The 22,681-nt window shown below is 36.1% G+C and overlaps 2 protein-coding genes across 8 annotated transcripts in view; one reads left to right on the top strand and one right to left on the bottom strand.

Annotated features, from left to right (window-relative positions):
* Positions 1-1,497, bottom strand: part of AIMP1 (aminoacyl tRNA synthetase complex interacting multifunctional protein 1) — a 38,987-nt gene extending 37,490 nt beyond the window's left edge. The window contains exon 1 of one of the 3 annotated variants that reach the window (XM_077882211.1): positions 1,358-1,497. Coding sequence is in view for 1 of the 3 variants with exons in the window: in XM_077882209.1 (XP_077738335.1) it covers positions 1,322-1,323 (2 nt within the window). In the remaining 2 variants the exon portion in view is untranslated. Of the gene's footprint in view, positions 1-1,206 lie in introns of all 3 variants that reach the window. The other 2 variants (XM_077882209.1, XM_077882210.1) reach the window with 2 other exon arrangements.
* A 187-nt stretch (positions 1,498-1,684) lies between these two features.
* TBCK (TBC1 domain containing kinase) overlaps positions 1,685-22,681 on the top strand; it is a 222,592-nt gene continuing 201,595 nt past the window's right edge. For 2 of the 5 annotated variants that reach the window (XR_013370784.1, XM_077882204.1), the window contains exons 1-3: positions 1,685-1,984; positions 8,713-8,933; positions 19,875-19,947. Coding sequence is in view for 3 of the 5 variants with exons in the window: in XM_077882204.1 (XP_077738330.1) it covers positions 8,741-8,933; positions 19,875-19,947 (266 nt within the window). In the remaining 2 variants the exon portion in view is untranslated. Of the gene's footprint in view, positions 1,989-2,217; positions 2,368-8,712; positions 8,934-19,874; positions 19,948-22,681 lie in introns of those variants that run through there. The other 3 variants (XM_077882205.1, XM_077882206.1, XM_077882207.1) reach the window with 3 other exon arrangements.

Below are 22,681 nucleotides of genomic sequence, written 5' to 3'. Positions count from 1 at the left end.
TATAAACTCAAATATTAAATGGCAAGGCCACGATTTTCAACTTGTGTTAGCCACTCCAAAATTCACACTACATTTTTAAAGTGCTTCCCAAAACCTTAATTAAAATAGATTAACTCACCATCCACCAATATTCTTGCACACCTAAACTAAGAGCACGAAAAACTTGGCCAGCCATTTCTTACACCCCTAACTGAAGCCACGATCGTGTGCCCTCTAGATTGCTACAAAAGCCTCCAAACTGGTCTTTCTTTCACCCTGTCCTTTTCAATCTATTCTCCACAGCTGCCAGTAAGATCCTCTTTAAAAGGAAGGGATCCCTGGGTGGCGCAGCGGTTTGGCGCCTGCCTTTGGCCCAGGGCTCGATCCTGGAGACCCAGGATCGAATCCCACGTCGGGTTCCCGGTGCATGGAGCCTGCTTCTCCCTCTGCCTGTGTCTCTGCCTCTCTCTCTCTCTCACTGTGTGCCTATCATAAAAAAAATAAAAAATAAAAGGAAGCCAGATTATATCCGACGGTCCACTGCTCAAAGCTCTCCAGTAACTCAGGTGCCCTCAATACCCTTCGTGACTTCTTCATTCTATGATTTTTGTCTCCAATTTTAACCCTTTCACTCAGCTCCAATCCAATCTTCCCTGCTCTTCAGGGGAGTTTCCGCTTCATGACCTTTGCAACGGCTGGTCCCTCTACCTGACTGCAGTTCCCCAAGACATCTGTAGGGTTAGTTTTCTCAGTGATGTAAGCTCTTGCTCGAAAGTCATCTTTCCAGTGAGACCTTCCCTGGCCACACCAAAATTTCAAACTGTATCTTCCTCTGCTTTATTGTTTTCTTTTTCTCTTCAGCTCCTGTTACAACCTGCAACATGGCATGCTTTCCAAAATTCTATGTGTCTTCGACAATAAAATGTGAACTGCAGGAAGTCGGGGGCTTCTGTTTCGCTCATTGCTCTTTCTTTACCCAATACCCGAAGCCTTGGTCGTTTAACTAATGGAAGGAGGAATTCCTGCCCCAACCCCACCCCAGTCCTTTCACACGTGGGTGCGCGCGCACACATGAAAGTTAACGTGTGTGTGTGTGTGAATATATCTTTTCTCCAGTAGCATCCCTTCCCCAGCCCCCGCATCCCATTTCTCAAACGTGGTTCCTTCAAAAGGTCCCAAGCTGTGCCCTACCTCCACATGCCAAGACTGGCACTGGTATGAGCGTACCTTCCACTAGTACGTGCAGGCCAGGTCCTATGTCGCCTAGACGAGTAAGGGAAGGGGGGGGTACTCTTTCGATCTCAACCCGCCTACCCAGGACCCCTCCAGGGGCGTCACTCACATGAATCGGCGGACAGCACGACCCAGGAAGACTCACCCGGGCAGCGTCGGTCCCGAGCAGTTAGGAACGCCCTCCCGCCGGCGACAGCAGTGAGAAAGGACCCACCGAGGCGTCCCCACCGAACGCCTGAGCGCTCCGCGGATTTGACTCCAAATTCTGTCTCCCAGATCCTGTGTGCAGCCGCTTCAAGCCCTTCATCTTCTGTTTCCTTCGCCAATAACCCCACCCGCACCCTGTACTTCTTCCTTGGTGGCCACATGTTTGCTACCAGTTTGGGCAAGGGGCAAAACGCTGGGCGTCGGGGTCTTTCGTCAATGTTGTGTCGTGGGGGTTGTGAGGTCAGCGGAAACGGCCGGGCCGAAGTGGGGGTGGGGGCGGGGGCGGGGAGAGCTGCGAGCTGTCAGTGGAGAGAGTGGGACTCGCGCTCCTGGCCGGATTCCGAGCTGGAAATTTCGGCGGCTCCCGCTCGCAGGCAAAGGGCAAGCAAAGGGCAATCGCCGCGCTCCCCCGGAGCGGCCTCTTTTGTAGAAGCACCTGAAGTGCAGGGTCTGGTGCACTAAGCAGTAGCGCAGCGGAGGCAAGAGCCACAGCGACAACCTGGGGCCCTGCGTAGAAGCTCCATCCCCTTGTGTTTCGTGTCCGCCTGCGTCCGCAGACTCGGAGGCAGGTATTCGGGTTTGTCAGTTCCGTGTGTCGTAGTGGGTGGGGCTGGCGGGAGGTGGAGGAACGGCAGGTGCGGCGAGTGGCCCCGCTTGCCCACAGGAGGAGGAGCCAACCTGTGGAGCTGCGGGCTGCAGGGCTCTGAGCCCATCCCTCGCTAACGTCAGCCTTCCCCCTGCACACGCTGACCCCGCAGTCCCTGGTGACGGACTGTAGGCATCCCTGTTTCAAAGGAAGATTTAAAGAAGAGGTTAGGGATGTGGAGTCACCTCTCCGATACCCACCGTCGATACAAAGTCCTTGGTTTGGCTTCAGGTTTCAAAGGCTTAGTCAATGCTTGAGAGGGAACGTCCCCCGCGGCGTGGGAGAAGGTGACGATTGGAATGGTCAGTGGTTGCTTTTCAAGGCCCCTTGGTTCTTTGTATTTGGGGCGCAAAGACCACTTTTTTTGACGGAAGGTGCATGCAATAAACGAACCAGTATTACTTGCCCGCTGGAGAAATATGTGGACTATTTTATTTATGATGAAGTTGGCGGCTTTTGTACTATTCCGTCCCCATTCTTATTTCGGACTCCCAAGTTCTTTGAGGGCGGAGATGGTCTCATTCACTCTCCTTGGCCGGGCAGCTGAAAAAAACACCTGACTTGAACGAGGTTCAGGATGTTTGTTGAATGAATGAAAGTTCGATCCCTCTGCTTACGTTGTTGTTTTTACTCAATCTCTCACCTCAGCTCTGTTTTGTTTTTTTTTTTTCTTACTAGTTTTCTCCTACCCACCAAATGTGAGCAAGTCCATGTGTGTATTTCCTATACGTGAGCCTTTTTATGTGCACCCATCTAGAAGGCAGTTGAAGTGGGACATTGATGAAATGTTTTATGCTCGCTAGTGTCTTACCTTTTTGAATAATTTGCAATTTCTATATTTGGTTATTTGCTTTTCAGTTGTTGGATAGAGGCAGCCTAATTGAAAACCAAATAGTATAATATAGAAGGATTGTGTAATAAAATGCAACAATTTAGTGTGTCCCTTCCTACCCTTAGACCTTTTCAGAAATGACCACTTTTAACCTTTTCTAACTTTAGGTCTATATGTTGAGTAATAAGTTTAATTGCCCATTTTTTTTAATTGACTTCTTAAGGTAACCCATACAATCCTCAGCCTCTCTTCTCCAAAGTTTTGAATAGTTATTATAATTTTTAGTTTTCATATTGATTAATGTTATAATAAATAAATGTAAAATAAGGTATAAAAATTATTTTTTCATGTCAATTTTCAAAAATGTATTTTGGCTCCTTATTTGGTAAAATGAGGAAAGTAATGACTCTACCTTCTTTTCTGCCACTGCAAAAACTACATCCACCACTTTTACATTCCCTTATCTGAACCTTTCCTTATACATTGTCAATTGAGTAATATTTACATTATATTTCTTGACTATATTTTTTTTGCTTTATTATGTGCTAGAAACCAATACAGCGTTACAATACTATGGCTTTGTAAGTATTTCTAATTCCAGAGCCAAAAAGGATGCCATGATGCATTTCCTTACCAATGTGTTAATTTCGTGACTTCTATGCCACGCTGAGGAGAAGACTTGTAATATTAACATCAAATTGATTTCTTCTTTCTTCCTCTATGATGACAAAAAATTATGCCATAGTTAAGTGTAATTTATTTTTTGGATCACATACTTCCTATATAGTTTTTAACCTTCCTCACTTTTACAAAGGACTTTCTGTTTTCTTTTGGGAGACAGGTACATGTGCTTTTTTTTACCAAGTGCTCCCATCAGGCTTTCTTCACCATGTCCTCTCACTTTTTGTATGAGAAGCTTCTATTCCATTTCTCTGCTTGAAGATGTACCTCTTGAAGCCAACCTTCTGTTTAATTTGAACATATTATATTTTGGTAGGTTACATTGTTTCTTAACCACACATCTTCTGTTATTTTTCTCCTCTCTTTTGATAGAATACATCCTAAGGATACTTATTCATTCATAAAAGATATGTGGATGGTAATTTTATTTTTTAATGTTCGTATGGCTGTAAATTGTTTTTTGCTATTATGATTGGTAGTTTGGCAGGGTATAGAAACAGAATTATGTCTCTTTAAGTCTTTCAAGGCTTCCTTGTCTTCTTTCACTATTGCTCATGAAAAGATGAGAATGACAGTCTTAATCTTAATTTGTTGGTACCTGAACTGTTTGTTCAGTACCACTCTCTGGAGTGATTAAAAAATTTTAGTTTTGTATGATGGTTTGAAAAGTTATGATGACGTGTCTTATGCCTTTATTCTTCTTGCAATGAATTCATTCAAAGGAGCTAAGACAAATGTCTCAGTGTGGTTATTTTTATTTATCCTCCTTAATATTATAAGCCTTTTTAATTTGAAGTACATATTTTCCTTCAACTGTGGGAAATTTTCTCCTATTCTGTCTTTCATAATTTATTCTCCTTGGTCTTTCCTCATATTCTCTTTGAAACTCCTGTAAAGTGGTTTTGGAATTCTTGGTTTGATTCACTATGTCTATTATCTTTTCTCTTACATTTTCATCTATTTGCTTTTTTGTTCCATATTCTGAGAAGTTGTCTCAACTTTCTTTTCCAACACTTCTATAAAACATGGTAATAATTTAATTTCCAACCACTCATTTTTAATTTTTCCTTTCTCGTAGTCTCTTAATTTTATTTCATTTTTTTTATTTTTTATGAGATAAAATGTATATATATATTGAAATGCACTGATTTTAATTAGTAGTTTGATGAATTTTGATACATGGAAACATCCATGTGACAACCACCACCCCAGTGAAGATGTGGAACATTTTCACTACTCTCCAAAAGAAACTAGGTTTCTTTACCCAATCCCATCTTCCTTGCCCAGTGCACTATGTATCATTTTTGTCACTCTAGTTTTGAAGTGTAATTCTGAAACTACATTTAAAGGGAGTTGTAGAATGTGAACTGATCTGGGGCTACTTTCATCAACATAATGTATTTGAGATACATATATTTTGGCATGTTTGCTTCTTTTTTGTTGTTGTTGAGTAGAATTCCATTAGATGAATAAGCCACAACTTATTTATACCTTCACTTGTGTGACATTTTCATTGCTTCCAATTTGGGGATGTTGTGAATAGAACTGCTATGAACGTTCTCATACAAGTAGTTTTATGGACAGCTACTTTCATTTTTCTTTGATAAGTATTTAGTAGGAGTGGGATTTCCGAGTCATAAACTGAGGGTATTTTTAACCTTGGAATAGTTTTACGAAAAGTTTTCTAAAGTTCTTGTGTCATTTTTACATTCCCACCAGCAGCAATATATAGCCTCCATTTCCACATTTTCCTCAGCACTTGGTATTTCCAGTCATTCTAATTTAGGCATTCTGGTAGGTGTAAAATTGCATGGTTTCGTGGTTTTAATTTTGCATTCTCCTGATAATTATGATTAAGACCTTTTTCCTATGCTTATTGTCTATTTGTGTGTTCTCTTTTGGAAAATATATGTTTAAGATTTTGCCTATTTTTGTATTGACTTATTTTCTTTTCATTATTGAGTTGTAAGCATTGTTGATATATTCTAGGTACAAGTCTACTATCATATATACACATATATACATGTACATGTATTTGATAAAAACAGCATATATATATATATAATGTAATATATATGTATTTATAAGTATAAATAACATTTTCCTTATTGTTGGCCTGGATTTTCATTTTCTCAAGGGTGCCTTTTGTTGTGCAGATGTTTTTAATGTCAATGAAGTTTACTTTATCAAGTTTGTCTTTTATAGTTAGCACTTTTTTTTTTTTAATACTGCCTAAGAAGTCTTTGCCTACCCTAAGGTTGCAAAGATAGTCTTTTACGTTATATTTAGATGTAAAATCCATTGCAGATTTCCATGGATATAATAGTAGGAATAGAATTAATTTTTTTTTTTAGAGTTAATTTTTTTATCCATATGTATATCTTGTTGTTCCAGGACCATTTGCTAAAAAGACTGTCCTTTCTCTACTGACTTTCTTGGCCTTTGTGGAAAAACAGTTCATTGTATTTTTTATATTTTTCATCTCAGAATTTTAAAGAATATATGAAACATTATATGTAGCACACACATATATAGATATGGAATATAGAAATTATGGAGCATATTAATAACATGAGCACCTATTAACCCACTGATTAAGAACTAATGTATTACTCAAGATTTTTGAAGCTTCTTATGGATTCTCCCCTAATCTCACTCCTGCTTTTCATACAGTGGTAACTCTATTCTCAAGTTTTACTATTATTATTATTATTATTATTACTATTATTCCTGTACTTTTAAAATATATTACATCATATTAATGTATTTCTGAATTATTTATTATTTAGCTTTTCTTATTTTTGAATATTATGAATATTGACATACATTTTATATGCTGTTTTTTCCTATTCAACATTATATTTCTGGATTCATCTATGCTGCTAAATGTTGCTGCAATTTACTTATTTTCTTTCATGTATACTCTTCTATCAGATGAATGTACCACAATGTATGTAACCATTCACATGTCTTTGGACATTTAAATTTCCAGCTTGTGAATAATAGAAACAATACCATGCTGACCTTTCTCATATGTGTCCCTTTCTATATGTGTGTAGGAGTTTCTGCAGAGGGAATAGCAAAACAGTGTCAAACTGTTTTCCAAAGTGACTATATTAATTTACATTCTATTTCTTCATATCCCCCTAACATATATTATCAAATATCTTAATTTTTACTTAATTTTACTATCTGGCAAGTATAAATTCCTTTGTAGTTTCTTGAATATTAATGAGGCTGTTCATCTGTATCAGCAATTCCTTTGTTACTCTTTTGTGAAATATGTTTTGCCATTCTTCCTGATGTAATGTCATCTCAAATCTTTCTAAATGTGTTTCAGCCAGTTTTGGGTTTTTGTTTTAAAGATTTTATTTATTTATTCATGAGAGACACACAGAGAGGCAGGTTCCATGCAGGAGCCCGATGTGGGACTCGATCCTGGATCCCAGGATCATGTCCTGAGCCGAAGGCAGACACTCAACCGGTGAGCCACCCAGGCGTCCCCAGTTTTGGTTTTTGTTGTTTTCTTTTCCATATGTTATTTCAGTTGCCTTCAGGGCAACATTTTTTTTTTAATTTATTTTTTGCCCATTATATATTACCTTTTTTTCCTTTGAGGATAAATAGCTACCCAGGATTGGGAGGGCCAGTGACAGAGTTAAGTCTTTTATTCTTCAGCCCTTTAAATTATCTTTCTAATTTCAAATCCTCTTCTGACTTATGTTCCCCACTATTTCTGCTTCTCTGATCTGAAGCCTCTGAATTCAAAGAGGCCCAACAGACCTCTTGACTATAATACAGGTTGTAGTTTCTTCTTTTTTTTTTTTTTTTTTTTTTTTTTTTTTTGCTTTTTGTTTCTTTTGACAATACTCCCCTGAATGAAAAATGCTATATTGGAGTTTTTTTGAAGTCTTTCATTAGCTCATGGCCCTTTTCAGTTCTCTTCTTTATTTTAAAATGTATCATTTTAATGTTTTTAATGAGATTTCTCCAGACATGAAAAGTGGTCCATTACTTCAACTTAGAATTCCAGCATTTTTTATTTTGAAAGCTCAGAATGGAAGCATGCAGTACTTGACCAATGGAATGTCTTTTTAGTGAGACACTTGGGTGAGAGAAAGATTTTTTTTTGTCCTTTTTTTGTTGTTGTGATTGCCTTAATGCAATTCATACTGATTTGGAACAAGTTCCTTAATCTCCAGGTTACTTTGGGTATTATTTGCTTTGCAGGCCATGTCAATAGGACCATTCCGGATAAATATACATGAAACATCTATAAGCTGGAGGCAATAACATCTCTGAAGGTTGTTGAGAGAATTGAGACAGGTCCCTTGTAGGGGTGCCTGGGTGCCTCAGTCAGTTAAGTGTCTGTCTTCAACTCAAGTCATGATCTCCAGGATCCTGGGATTGAGCCCTGTGTTAGGTTCTCTGCTCACCGGGAACCTGCTTCTCCCTCTCCCTCTGCTTTTCTCCCCTCCCCCAACCCATTTATGCTTGCTCTCTCTCTCTCTCTCTCAAATAAATAAAATGTGTAAATAAATTAAACAGGTCACATATAAAATATCTAGCACAAAAGCAAATATTGATTGTTAAGTAACATTGTAGAGGCCTCTGTTACCTAGTTTAATTTTTGCTACTATTAAAATAGTGGCGCTGATAATTTAAAGTTAATGGTTGGTATCTATATTTCCTCTTTCTTGACTTTACTCACTCTGTGAGAAGGAAAAGTTATTGACACTTTCCTGACTTTACTCACTCTATGAGAAGGAAAAGTTCTTTATGGTCTTTTCTCTACTCAAGCTTTAGGTAAACAGAAGATCCTTATTGATATGAATATGCAGTAACAGACTTCCTCTGAACTCTTAAAACTGTCAGGTGTCATTGAAGAAATGTTCTATTTTTCCTTTTTATGCCATTGAAAATCTTTGATGATGGTTTAGAGTTATAATATAAATTTATAATTAGGTGATTTTTCCTCTTTGATATTATCTTGTAACTTTTTAACTTTGATATTTTTTATGGTGAAGTGTTCTGATTGGCATTTTTCTCCAAGTTATATATTAATCATATTTAAGGTTAGAAAACACTGACTTAATTTTTGGTTGAAGTGTCATAAAATTCTCTCCTTTTCTAGATCATCTTGGAAGACGTAGGACTCTGAAATGTTTCCCCTAAAGGATGCTGAAATGGGTGCCTTTACCTTCTTTGCCTCGGCTCTGCCACATGACGTTTGTGGAAGTAATGGACTTCCTCTTACACCAAATTCCATCAAAATTTTAGGGCGATTTCAAATCCTTAAGACCATCACCCATCCCAGACTTTGCCAGTATGTGGATATTTCTAGAGGAAAGCATGGTAAGTTTTTCTTTTTTGTTTTTGTATTTATTCTGTTACCTTGATTACGTTACAGATATGCACTGAATACACGCAGTAATCAGTATGTGTGTGCATGTATGCCTTCACCTTCAGTCCAGCCAAACTGAGTCTTTTGAGCTTTCCTGATTGTCTTGGCCCCTCACATGTGCCTGGGTTTATAGTCTGCTGTTTTTTTTTTTTTTTTCTTGGATTATACTGTGCTCCATTCCCTACAATCTGAGTTTAGTCCCTTTCCTAGATTCTTTTATAACTTTTATCATATTTTATTATTCATTTCTATTTAATTTGTCTCTTCTGAGAATTCTTAGTTCTTGAAGAAAAGGACAAAATGGGGTACCTGGGTGGCTGTCAGATAAGCATCCGACTCTTGATTCAGCTTCTGGTCATGATCTTAGGGTTCTGGGACTGAGCCCCACATTTGGTTTCACGGTCAGTAGTGAGTCTAGTTGAGATTCTCTCTCTCCCTCTCCCCGTCCCCAGGCCTCATGTGTGTTCTCTCTCTCTCCCTCTCTAAAATAAAAAAAATAAATAAAATCTTACGAAAAAAAAAGAACTAATGACTTTTACCTCTGGCCTCAGAGTCAGTACTGGACTGAGCACACAGGAGGCATTCAGTAAATGTTTGTTGGGTGAAAAAAGTATTGAATGACTACATTTGAGGGATTCATGTTTTTCAGATCTGAGAATCAGGATTTTTAATTTTCTCTTTCAGGGAAATCACCTCTCCCTAAGTGTATTTCTTTCCTTCTATAAAAAGGAAATGACAGTTCTAATTGTCAGAAACTTTGGAAATATCTATTTAACTGTATTTTATTATTGAAAGTAATAACCTGGGCTGTCTTCATTTTTTTTTTTTTTTTTTAACCTGGGCTGTCTTCAAATGAAAAAGGAGTCACTAATTTTTTTTTTTTTTTTTTGAGGTGCATTAGTCTTTTCATACAAAATTACATTTAGGAAATCAAAGTAGAAAAGTTGAATCCTATTGGTTAAAAAGTCAGTGTTTCACCAGGAAGATGTTTACTACCTTTTTAGTAGTGTAGTCAGGCTCTTCCATATTCCATATCCATTTGGACTGCTATAACAAAATATCATAAACCAAATAAACAGCAAACATTTATTTCTCCCAGTTCTAGAGGGTGGGAAGTCCAAGATCAAGGCACCACAAGAGTCCGTGTCTAGTGAGTCCCACGTCCTCATTGACAGCCATCTTTTCATGGTGGATGGGACCAGGGAGTTCTCTCAGTCTCTTATAAAAGCACTGATCCCATTCATGAGGGCGGAGCCCTCAGGACCTAATTATCTCCCAAAGGTTCCACTCCCAAACACTGTTGCACTGGGGATTAGGTCTCAACATATTAATGGGGTGTCCGGGAAGACACAAATATACAATCTACATGACTCCTAAAGGTGTTTATGATGGCAATATTTTAATTATTTTAAAATTGTTTTTGGAAACTTAATTGCATGCTAAGCTTCCATTGCTGAAAATTATTTTAAGTGCATCTTAGTGAAATGTATTTAATTTTCCAACAAAATACTTTGAGAAAGTTAACTACTTGCTGATGTAGACATATTTTTCCTATAAAAATGGCATTTTTGTGTGTTTGAACTTAATATTACAAAAAATGCAAACAACGTTTCCTTTGTTTTGCTGATAAATAGGCTAAATCATACTTTCAAGTAGTCTGGTTTTCAAAAAATATTTGCTCTGAAAACATTTACATGTTACAGACTTTGAGTAGAAAATGTTGTATAACAAATATTATTAAGTTAATATTTATGGAGTATTTATTGTGTTTTAGGCTGTTTTCTAAGTGCTTTACATGTTTTAATGAACTTAATCCTCATAACATTACCATGAGAAAGGGACTATTATTCTCTTTACATATAAGGAAACTGAGATACAGAGCAATTAGGTAACTAATCTAAGGTCACACAACTAGTAAGAGGTGGAATGCTAATACATTTTATTATATTTCTGAAGATTTTTAAGGCTAAGATAAGTGTATGTTAATGCAAATATTGACACTTCAAGCAATCAGAGCTATTTGATGCCTTAAATACTTTAGAGCTCTATCACATACCTAGTGTCTTGAATACTTAGGTATGTCAGGAGGCCTGCTAAGAGACATGAGAAAGAAGGTGATAAAAAGAATTAATTGTTTTGCAGATAATAAACATTTGTGATTTTTCATATTTATATGTATGTACACATATGCTTTCATGCACACACAGACATATTAAAGTATACATTATTCTATAGGAAACTCTTTTACTATGCAAGTTTGCCTTTGATCTATTCAACAAAAGCCTAACCTTTCTAGAGAGAATGTAGGGTGGGCCATATTAAGGCCATAAGGTTCTCTCTCCACAGGGAATAAACTTGGAGGGCAGAGCTGATGAAAAACTAGAATTGAAGTAAAGATTTAAGTTATAAAGATATTGATGAGTTGAAGATTTGTTTAGGAACCGGTCTTTCTTGTCTACTCTGACATTTCTTATATTGTGTTTTGTCCTACACCTAAGTAACATCAGTCCACTGGTGTTAAAATGCTTTAACAGTTTCTCGCCTAATACTATGGCCCTCCTTGTGCTAGATGCCAGATATATGAAGATGAGGAAGATAGGATCCCAGTTGCCCAGCTCTAGAAGTAGTAGAGGGAAAAATAAAAACATGTTTATCATATAGTAATAGTTGTTATAGCAGATGATGTACAATGTGCTGTGCCATGGGAGTACAAAGGAAAGAATGTTGAGTTCTACATTGAAGAATATAAATATTCATCAAACTTCCATATAGAGAGTTTTAGTGGGATAGGGGACTTTAGAACACAGAGGGATAGCTTTTCTGTCTGTGAAGTTTTATTTACTTTCATTTAATGGTACCAGTGGCCTAAATTGAATAGCAGATTTTTAAGAGATATGCTGGCCCTTTATTGTTGACATATTCCTAAGAAAATCTTAATATCATTTTTAATTAATCATTCTTATTCTTTTTAAAGGAATTTACATTTCTTAACTTTTTATAAACTTTTTTCTAAAAAAGTTGATATATATACAGTATTATGTATACATACACATTATATTTTATGTATACAGTATGTATGTGAAAAATATATATAATCAGCATGGGTAGAAAAGAAACAAAGAATTGGATATTAAGTTACCATATTAGTACATAGTTTCTTCACATGGACCATACATTTTTTTGTAGAATTCTCATAGGTCAAGGCAAAGAAGGAAATCTGCTTCAAATTACATTCATAATAGTCAACATGTTGGGCAGCCCCGGTGGCACAGCGGTTTAGTGCCGCCTGCAGCCCAGGGTGTGATCCTGGAGACCCTGGATCAAGTCCCACATCAGGCTCTCCGTATGATGCCTGCATCTCCTTCTGCCTGTGTCTCTGCCTCTCTCTCTCTCTCTCTCTCTCTCTGAATAAATAAATAAAATCTTTAAAAAAAAATAATAGTTAAAATAATGTTAAATTGATTTTTAAATTTTTACTTAAATCTGGAAAAATGATCAGCTGTGAGCTTTATAATGTTCATACAATATATTGTATGTTCAGGTATTATATGGAGACATTAGTATATAAATTTCTGTGGTATGGGGATGGGATCTGAGATATCCTGCATTTGCTGTTATGGACAGTTTTCAACACATCGGCTAAATTTGCTTTATTCTTTTTTGTATTGATCTCTTAGTGGAAATCTCTGTAGCTTCTTGTCCCAATTTTTCTGTGGGTGAGCGTCTAGGTACACTAAATTTGACAGTTTAAAATACACCCAAGAGCCACAGGGTCCTTTGAATGGTCAGCAGGAGATCTATGAACCTCGAAATTAGATGCAATTTTGTTTATGTCTGTACGTGTATGCACAAGCATTTTTTGGAAAATGAGTCCATAGTTTTAATCAGATTCTCAAGAAGGATTCATAATGTAAAGAAAGGGGAGAATTTTTTTCTTTATTTAAAGACAATCTGGAGAAGTTCTAATGTAGCCAATAAACCCTCCAAAGTTGATTTGACCTGTATCTACAGGTATGCCATATCACATGTTTACCAATCCAGAGACCCACATTCAGAGACACTGTATAGAGCTTTGCACAAAACCTTCTGACTAATGCAATGAGGAGGAGCTGAAATCTTTTTCTCTAATTCATTTGGAGAGGAGAGGTACTTTTTCTAATTTGCCTATGTATAGCTATGAAGATGAGTGGTAACTGTACCTACAGGAGACTAGAGATAGCTCTAGCCATTTGCCAAAAGTCTAGAAGGGAACTTTTGGCAAGTTTGTTGTTTTTTAAAAAAATGTTTTTTCTTGGCTAAAACTTTTATTTGATGAATGGCTTCAATGACATTAACTAAATATTTTTAAATTATAGGAAAAATTTGGGGCTTTTTATATCACCAAACAATTGGTAGATATTGTCAATCCCTGAATGCCTCAGACATCTCTTCCCACCACTACCAATCTAATTACAAATTCTAAATAATTTACAATTATTACATTGACTCAGTTTCAAAACCACTCAGAGCAAAGCTTGGCAATATCGTAGATCCTTGTTATCATTTGTAGTTGACCATAATTAGTGTTGCTGTTTTCCATCTGCAGTTTTGAAGTATGCCTATCTCCCCAAACTCTTGCCAGTTAGTTCTTAGGATTTCTTCATTCTTGTATCCTAAAGTGCCTTTTATTTCTTTCTACTAAGTCTGGAAGACTATTCAGACCTTCAGATCATGTGACTGGAGTCTTGGCTTCTATCCAGTTCTTCCTAGACTTCCTCTTCTTGGGATAATTGAGTCAGTCGTCCTAGATATTTCTTGAGTTCCTTGTTTTCCACCCTCTACCTAAATGAGCCCCTGTAAACAGTGAACTTGGGAGAACCTTATGACATAATCCCTTTGGGGAACAATATTACTAACTTTCACAGGAACATTCTTTCTAGTTATCAGTGTCAGAAACTGATCTCTGTAGAAACTATTAGACTCTATTAGTGTTGAAGCTAGCTCAACAATCTGGGTTGTCCCCTTAGGCCTATCCACCATATTGCTGGTTACATTCCTTCCCCTGCTTGCCCTGCTCCTAGATCTCAGCAGCCCTCTTTTCTGGGGTAACATAGGTCATGGATATGTATAGTAGTTGTATATTTTAAGTTTGGCTGCTTAGAATGAAAATATCAGTGATTATCAAAAGGTTAGGGAATTTGATTATCTTGTTTATATTGGCAGTGTTCATTGTCCTGAAAACTTGTATGCATAAGGAGTAAATCACTGATAAGTTTATATAAAGGTCTGTTTGTTCCAAAGCATTCCTGTGATTTCAGTTACATTTAGTTGAAAATGCTCTATTCAGCAATATCCTTGAACAATGCATATTTCTCAATGATGTAACACCACATGATTTTGGTTTGGACTCCACTTAATTGTCTCACCAAAGAATTTTGATTTTGGTTCTCTTTCCCCCTTTTATTTTGTTCTTGCTGCATAGTTATCTCATATCTTGCATTGTCAATTCCCTCACCTTTCCATTTTCACTTGGGGTTATGTATGACATGTGGTCTGTTTTAGTAACATTATGTTTTCTCATGTTAGATTAGCTTTCACTTTTTCTGTAGATTATTCAAAACTGATTCAAGATAATGTTAGTTTCTTCCTAACTCAGAATGAAGTATTGAAACTCAAGAATAGGGGACATTTTATTAGAATTCAGAACCTGATTTATTAAAAGAAAAGTTGAACAAAATATCTTTAAAAGAAAAAAAAAACACTAAAGCATGAAAATATGTAAGTTAACAAATTTATTCTTTTTTCTTTCGACCTTGAAATCTCAGCAGTGTTTAGAAACAGAATGAGGATTATAAGTGGTAATGCATCCCATTTTATTTGATATTATTTACCCAGAAATCTTTTGGCGATTGGTAGTGAAATAAAAAACAAAGTTATTTTAATTAATAGATGTGAAATTCAGGTGGAGAATAGTAGAATTGTTAAGGACCTATAAGATAATTTATTTTATATCTCTAGCTGCAATTTTCAACCTAAGTGTGTCTATCAATTCAGAGTTCCATCATAGAAGAAGAACCAGTAGGATATTCATATTAAGATATTAGTTACTAAGAATTGGCTTCTGTGGCTGATGGGGCGAGGCAGGCCATCAAGAAGGACAAGGCAGGCTATCACTCTTGGATAAGCTACAGTCCATGAGCAGAATTTCTTCTTCAGAGAAGCCTCAATTCTGCTCTTGAGGCCTTTACAACTGATTGAATCAGAATCACCCAGATTGTCTAGGATAATCTTCCTTACTTGAAGTAATTATAGATCCTGATCATTTATAACAATATACTTTTACAGTAGCACCTAGATTAGTGTTTGAATAACTGAAAACTCCAGCCTAGTCATATTGACTCGTAAAACTAACCATCACGATGACCTAGTAACAATATTGTTACTTTAATTTAATAAATTTTAATTTAATTAAAATCTAAGCACAATTTATATTTGTCAGTTTTACTATATAAATATTTTTTTAGGGATCCCTGGGTGGTGCAGCGGTTTGGCACCTACCTTTGGCCCAGGGCGCAATCCTGGAGACCCGGGATCGAATCCCACGTCGGGCTCCCGGTGCATGGAACTTGCTTCTCCCTCTGCCTGTGTCTCTGCCTCTCTCTCTCTCTCTCTCTCTCTCTGTGTGACTATCATAAATAAATAAATATAAATAAATAAATAAATAAATAAAAATAAATAAATAAATAAATATTTTTAAAATATTTTAAACCTGCTGAACCAGTCTGTTTTTATTGTGAATAATAAAAGAATGATGCAGTAACTGTATTCTAATAACCTTCATTTAACATACTCACCATTAATCTTTCTCTTAAATTAAAAAAAATTAATTTAAATCTTTCTTTTAGTCCCTCTCCTGATTCAACTCCTTTATTGTCTTTCTTGCTTAATATTGTACTCTCTTCAGTTTCTTAGCAGTGACTTAAGAGATACAGTGCACGCTGTATTTGCACCACAGTGATACTTGCGTTCATCAAATATTTGTAAGAAGAAAGATTATTTCACAGTTCTTGCATCTTCTACTCTTTAAAGTTCATCTTAGTGTCACATTTGTTTTTTATAAATAATGCCACTACATTGCTGACTTATATTTGGCACATTATGATTCCCAGATATTTTTGTCATATTTTATTCTGTGAAACTATATTGTTTTTATAACAAACAGAAGTTATTTTCAAACAGTGGTCCAGAGTTTCAGGATGAAGACTCTCTAATGATTTCTTGAAAAAATGGTTCATATTAGAAACATTGTTTTGGTATACATTCCATTACCTCTGGGAGAAACTTTGATATTCTGCCAAGGATTAGGTCTCTGCTGTATTAAAATAATGGTTCAAAGTTCCATAGAATCCTGAAGCTTTGGCAATCTCTGGTTGATGATGTTTTGAAGGAGTTTCCAGAAGAAGCCTGACAATTTTTTTTTCTAAATTATTTTAAGCCTGACAAATTAGGCTAGTGCCAAACACTTTGGAAGTCTCTCATGGATATGGAGACTTATGATTATCCAACTTAGATTTATAAACTAATGGAACTTGCACATTTTAACAAATTGTGATGTTTTTTATAATTAACACTATTGAGGTATTATTATGCCTAGTTTACAATGCAGGCGTATAATTTTCTACACAGGATAGATCTCTATTTATTTATTTATTTATTTATTTATTTATTTATTTTTAAGATTTTATTTATTTATTCATCAGAGACACAGAGAGAAAGGCAGAGACACAGGCAGAGAGAGAAGCAGGCTCCATGAAGGAAGCCTGATGTGGAACTTGATCCCAGGACTCCAGGATCATGCCCTGAGCCAAAGGCAGATGCTCAACCACTGAGCAACCCAGGTGTCCCAACAGATCTCTATTTAGATAATGACTTAGATCATATAAGACTCTTACTCATTTCTAATAACTACATTGTGCTTTTGCTCAAGTTTATTTAACAAGTATTTTTAGATTAGATACTTGTATGTTTGAGGTGCCAGTTCTAGATACTGGTGATACATTTGGAATAAGACCAGCATGTTCCTGCCATCATGAAACATATTATGTAGTGGAGAAAAAAGACATTAAATAAAAACGTATACAAATCCTTGGAGTTGAAATAAGTGCCGCTGAAGAAAAATACAGTGTAGAATATATTATATTACAGGAGGAGCAAATTGATTTGGGGGGCACCAGTAAAGCAGTTCCTTAAGGAAGTCATATTTAACTAAGAATGAATAATAATGATTGGAAATACTTAGATTGTGAGTGTTACGTGCCAGACGCTATTTTTTTTAAAAAGATATTATTTATTTATTCATGAGGGACACAGAGAGAGGCAGAGACATAGGCAGAGGGAGAAGCGGGTTCCGGGCAAGGAGCCTGATGTGGGACTCAATCCTGGGACCCGTGGATCACAGCCTGAGCCAAAAGGCAGGCACTCAACCACAGAGCCACCCAGGCGCCCCACCAGGTACTGTTGTTGATCCTTATTATGTATTAACTTACTTCAATCTAACAACTCTGTGAGATAGACGCTATTGTTTCCCTCATTTTAAAGAGGAAGCTGTGGCATAGAAAGATAGCTGACTTCTTCAAGGTCACATAGCTAATGAGGTCAAACCTGGTATTTGAGCTTAAACAGAAGAGTCCACTCTTAACCACTGTGTTTCATGATAGGAGTTGGCTCCTATCATGAGCTCCTATCATGAGGCGAATGGGGAAGATCATTTCAGGCAATGGGAACACATGTGCTGGTACCTTCAGCAAGATGCAGCGGGGGGAACGGAAGTTGATAAACCAAAGTAACAAAAGATGAAGCTAGAGAGGGAGTTATGGTACTCAGATTTACTATTATTATTTTATCACGTAGACTTTAGTGTGAAAATATAATGGAGGGTAATAAGAATTAATGTGAGATCAATTAGGGCACATTGTACTCTCATCTAATATTTAGATGATACTGACTTGGACCCACTTTGTGGTGAGTGGAGCAAACTACAGATTCTGGAAGCATTTGGAAGATAGGAATAGTGGGACTTTTTTTTTTTTTTTTTTTTTTTTTTTGAGAAAGGTAGATTACTCCTAAGTTTCTAGCCAGAGCAGCTGGCAGGATGGTCTGAAATAGCACTCAAGAACAGGCTTGGAGAGCAAAGTGTAAGTTCAGTTTGAGTTATCTAGTTTGAGGCGACTTTTATATTAAGGCAAAAAATTATCTATAAAAGACTGGAATGCAGAAGAGAGTTCTGGACTTGGAATAAAATTTGCAGATTTTCAGCCTTGGGAATAAATGAGAAAACACAGTACAAAGAACCAGAATCAAAGGTGGAGGAACTAGAAGCATTCTGTTTGGGTAGAAGAAGTGCCATTGTACAGAGGAGACGGAGGAGAAGCAGCCAGTTAGGAAAACTGACTAAATGTTGTAAGATAAAAGTGAAGGAATGCAGCAGTTTCCCATTTGGTTTTCTGATTGTATTTGCTTTTTCCTCTGAGAACTTTATAGTTGTACTCAATTGCTTCAAGTTCCAATTTGTGTGCTTTTTTTTCTTTATTGAACTGATTTTCTTTTTTACTCTCTTCCCCCCCCCCCCCAATTAAATGTTCTTCTAAATTTAATTTCCTTTAAGTTCCTGTTTAGATCACTTGGAGTCTTTCAGTTTCATTTAAAGCATTTTTAATTTTTCTGTTTCAGATCATTCTGTATAATGCTACCACTTCACAGCTTCAAGCTTCCAAAATTTGACCCATGCAATATACTGCCCTCATACCTTACATGATCACCTGTGTACCATTGTCCTTCATCTCTGCTCCCACATGCAAGACTATACCTTGATTTAGTAGTTACTGATAGCTATCCCTTTTGCTGGATCCCTGCTCTGGAATTCTCCTTTTCCATCTTCTGCTCTCTGGCCTTTTCTACCTTTCCTACTTTTCATTTTCATCAAAACTCTTCGCAGTAATCATATTCCCAACCATTTTGCATTCTTACTTCTTTGTTTCATCCTAGTCTGCCATCTATATTTTGTGTAAACCTTCTTCCTTATCTAACTTAAAACCCATTTTGCATAGATATTCACAGAACTCCAATTTCTTTTAGACCCTTGATCTCTCCTGAAATAACCTTGTCAGATTCCCAACCACTTGGAGGCCCAGTTGTACTTTCTCTCACTCCTCATACATGCATTCATTAAAAAACAAAACAAAAAAAAGACAATGTGTTAGTCATTAAGGATTACTGATGAGAAAAAAGAAATGTATGGTTTGATCTTCAGAACTATCCTATCTTATTCTTTAATCTGTTGGAAAATAAAAGTTACATCATGATATTGGTGATGCCCACCAAAATTTTATATTATTACTTAATCTCAGCAGGTCCCATGATGTTACAAATAATCCCAAATCAATTTTCTGTTCTTTCTTCATAGTCATGATTCAGAACATTTCTACTTTTCTCAGGTTTCTGAACTCAGTTGCAAAACCTTGTGTTTGAACCAGACTGCCAAAACAATTTGTCCCTAGCTCCCAATTTCCTCTTCGCTTCAAAATTTCTTTATATCTTCATCCAAGCTTTTCCTTTTCCTAATCTGTGTCAGAAGGGTTACTCCTTTCTTCCGAAGGTAAAACTTTCCATCTGTTTTTCCTGATGCACATGGGAGAAACTCTAGACAAAAACACAAGATGACATGAAATTCTTATTTAATGTGTTGTTTTATTACACATTTATTGTGTTATATAGATTTGGCAATTATGTAGTTAACATAGAGTTTGAAAAACTCTTACAGTACTACTAATACTGTATTTTTAATGAACTATATTATTTTGTTATTAAATGTTTTGTTAATCAGATATAAAGTGGATTTGCTTTGTTTTACTCAGAAAGACTGGTGGTGGTAGCTGAACACTGTGAACGGAGTCTAGAAGACTTGCTTCGAGAAAGGAAACCCGTGAGGTACTGTGTAATATCAGGACAATTAAATGAAAAGCAGAAATTGGCAAACAAAAAGATGTAACAAGAAACGGTAGAGTTTTCGTTTCTTCTGTTACTTGTTTAATGATAAAATCCAGGTGCAAATTTTTATTTTGGGAAATTTAATGCACAGGCCCCAAAGATATCCAAAATTGACATTGTCCAGCATTCAGTTTTTGTGAGGTAGGAGTTCTCCAAAGTACTTGATAAAAAGAATTCCTAAAGAGATGATATATATGAAAATTTGAAATGTTTTTAGTACTAAGCATTTCTCTAGCTGAGATTAAGAGTATTTTTCTGGGAGTGGTATCTAATAACTACTATGCTGGTATTCTTAGGAACACAATGAACTGTGTTAAGGAAAGGCCATGTTGAAGAGTAGAGAGAAATAATAATCATAGCTTGGGTGGAATCTAATGATATAGTTTAAATTCAATTATTTCATTGACTCAGGAACTTTACTTTCTGTCTCAGGCATTCTTGGCAAGAAGAGTATGTGGTATATATGATACGAATATACTACTAAATGATTTCTTTACACATTTTGTGAAACTAAAAAATCATGAAAAATATCCCTTTAATGAATAACGAAAGTTTATGTTAAGTTCTAGAATGATCAAAATTTATGGTGATAAATATAAAAACAGTACTCAACTCTGGTTGGGAGAAGTGATAATAAAAGAACTGATTCAAAATAGTCTTGAGGAAACTATCTGGAGCAATGGAAATTTTTTACATCATGATCAAGGTATTACTTGTCTGGTACATGTTCTTGCAAAACTTCTCAAAAAAAATTTTTTTAAACTTCTCAAAATTCACTGAAATATACACATCAGATGTGTGCAGTGCATTTCACCTATGTGAATTATGCCTCAATAAAAAAAAAAAAACCTTTTTCCTTATTTATTTGGCTTGAGTTCTAAATCCCTCATATAGCAACAATATTGTTAATGAAGGTGCTCGATCCAATGGCATAACTATTTGTATTTCTTTCTTTCAATAAGAAGAAATAGTATGAATTAGTTGTACTGCTTAACCATTACTTCACCACTTAGTGGTTTAAAAACATTTATCATTTCATGCAATTTCTCTGGGTCAAGAATGAATGAATTCAGGAATGAATTAGCTAGGTGGTTTTAACTCAGGATCTCATGAGGTTGTACTCAAATGGTTCTGTAGTCATCTGAAAGCTTGACAGGCTGGGTGATCTAATAAGATAGCACACTCATTTGGTGCCAGTTTTTGACATTAATCTTTAATTCTTCCCCATCTGCGGGTCTTTCCACTGGTCTCTTGTGTATCCTTACAACATGGGATTGGCTTGTCTCAGAGTGAGCAATCTAAGAGAGAAAAGAAAACAAAGTGGAAGCTTCAGTGCATTTTGTGACTGTGGCAGAGGACTACATAAGAATGTGAATCTCAGAAGTCAGCATTTATTGGGGATCACCTTACAGGCAGGCTATCACAGAAGTCTTAGAGATCATACAAGTACTTTAAAAACAACAAACAAAAATGGGAGTGAAATACTAGCCAACAATGAACACTAATTGAAAAATAAAGTTCTTAAAATTATTTGGTATTGGTTTAGGCTAGTTGAGACAGAAGAAAGGAAGATGTTTGTACTATGAAGAGAAGGTAGAGAATTAAGGGAATATCCAGAAGTACTAAAGGTAGAATATGGTCTTCATAGACATGGCTTTACTGAGATCAGAATTGATCTACATTCTGAAAATTGATGTTATCCTTGGGCTTGTGCTCCCAGCCATTCTAGAGGATCCTATAAGCTACAACTAGAGTAGTTCTCTGGTCATCAGGGTGATAGTAACCATAGAATGTTCCTTCTGATCTTGAAATTTCCCTCTCTGCCCATACTTGTCCTTCCTTTGCTTACTAAAAAAACTGAGACAGAAGAGAAAAAGCTGGAGACTCAGAAGACAAATTTCCATGTTCATAATTTTACCTCATTCTTTACTTTTACTTTTTTTTTTTTTTTACTTTTCCTTTTACTTTTTTTACTTTACTATATAAGAATACAATTGATACTGCTTTGCCAATAAGATTAAATCCAGAAGCTTGTGGAAAGTTTTACTTTTCTGTGTTCATCATCCTCTATTTTGTTTTAGAGATAAATCCGATGACCCTGATAGTAGTTTGAATAATATGAAGGTATAAAGAAGCCACCTTTCTTTAATGCCTTTCTATGTGTCTTCATGAGGACAAAATGTTACAGATGGAAGCATATTCGTTGGGTAGATAGATAAATAGGAGTAGGATTGGATTAAATGCAGGTTTCATATTGTCTTTCGTGCCATTTATATTTCTAATAGTCTTTTCCATAGAACATACAGTAGTTTTTATGGATCTTTGTAACTTCTTCAAGTAAGATATATTTAAACATTTTGTAAGTACTATTTTCTAATCATTCTCATAACAGACTAAAATTCAGTATTTTCTTCATTCATTTTAGAATATAACATTCAGCATTTACTGCCTTTGAGTAGACATGATTCTGTCAGGTTCAGATCCAAGTTGTTATCTGATCCATCCATCTAAACTAGCTTTGTTGAAAACCATTTGACTTTCCACATATTTGGATTACATTTGTCACTAGTAACAGAACAGATTTCATGTGCAGAGTTGCTGTGCTGCAATTTTAATTAATTCTATAACCTGTTTACGGAAAGTGAGATGTTCTGATGGCTTACAAATCATATAA

The sequence above is a fragment of the Canis aureus genome, chromosome 33 (genome assembly GCF_053574225.1).
Source record: "Canis aureus isolate CA01 chromosome 33, VMU_Caureus_v.1.0, whole genome shotgun sequence".
Lineage (NCBI taxonomy): Eukaryota > Metazoa > Chordata > Mammalia > Carnivora > Canidae > Canis > Canis aureus.
The sequence above is the reverse complement of the archived record's forward strand: the minus strand, read 5'-3'. Positions and strand labels throughout refer to the sequence as shown.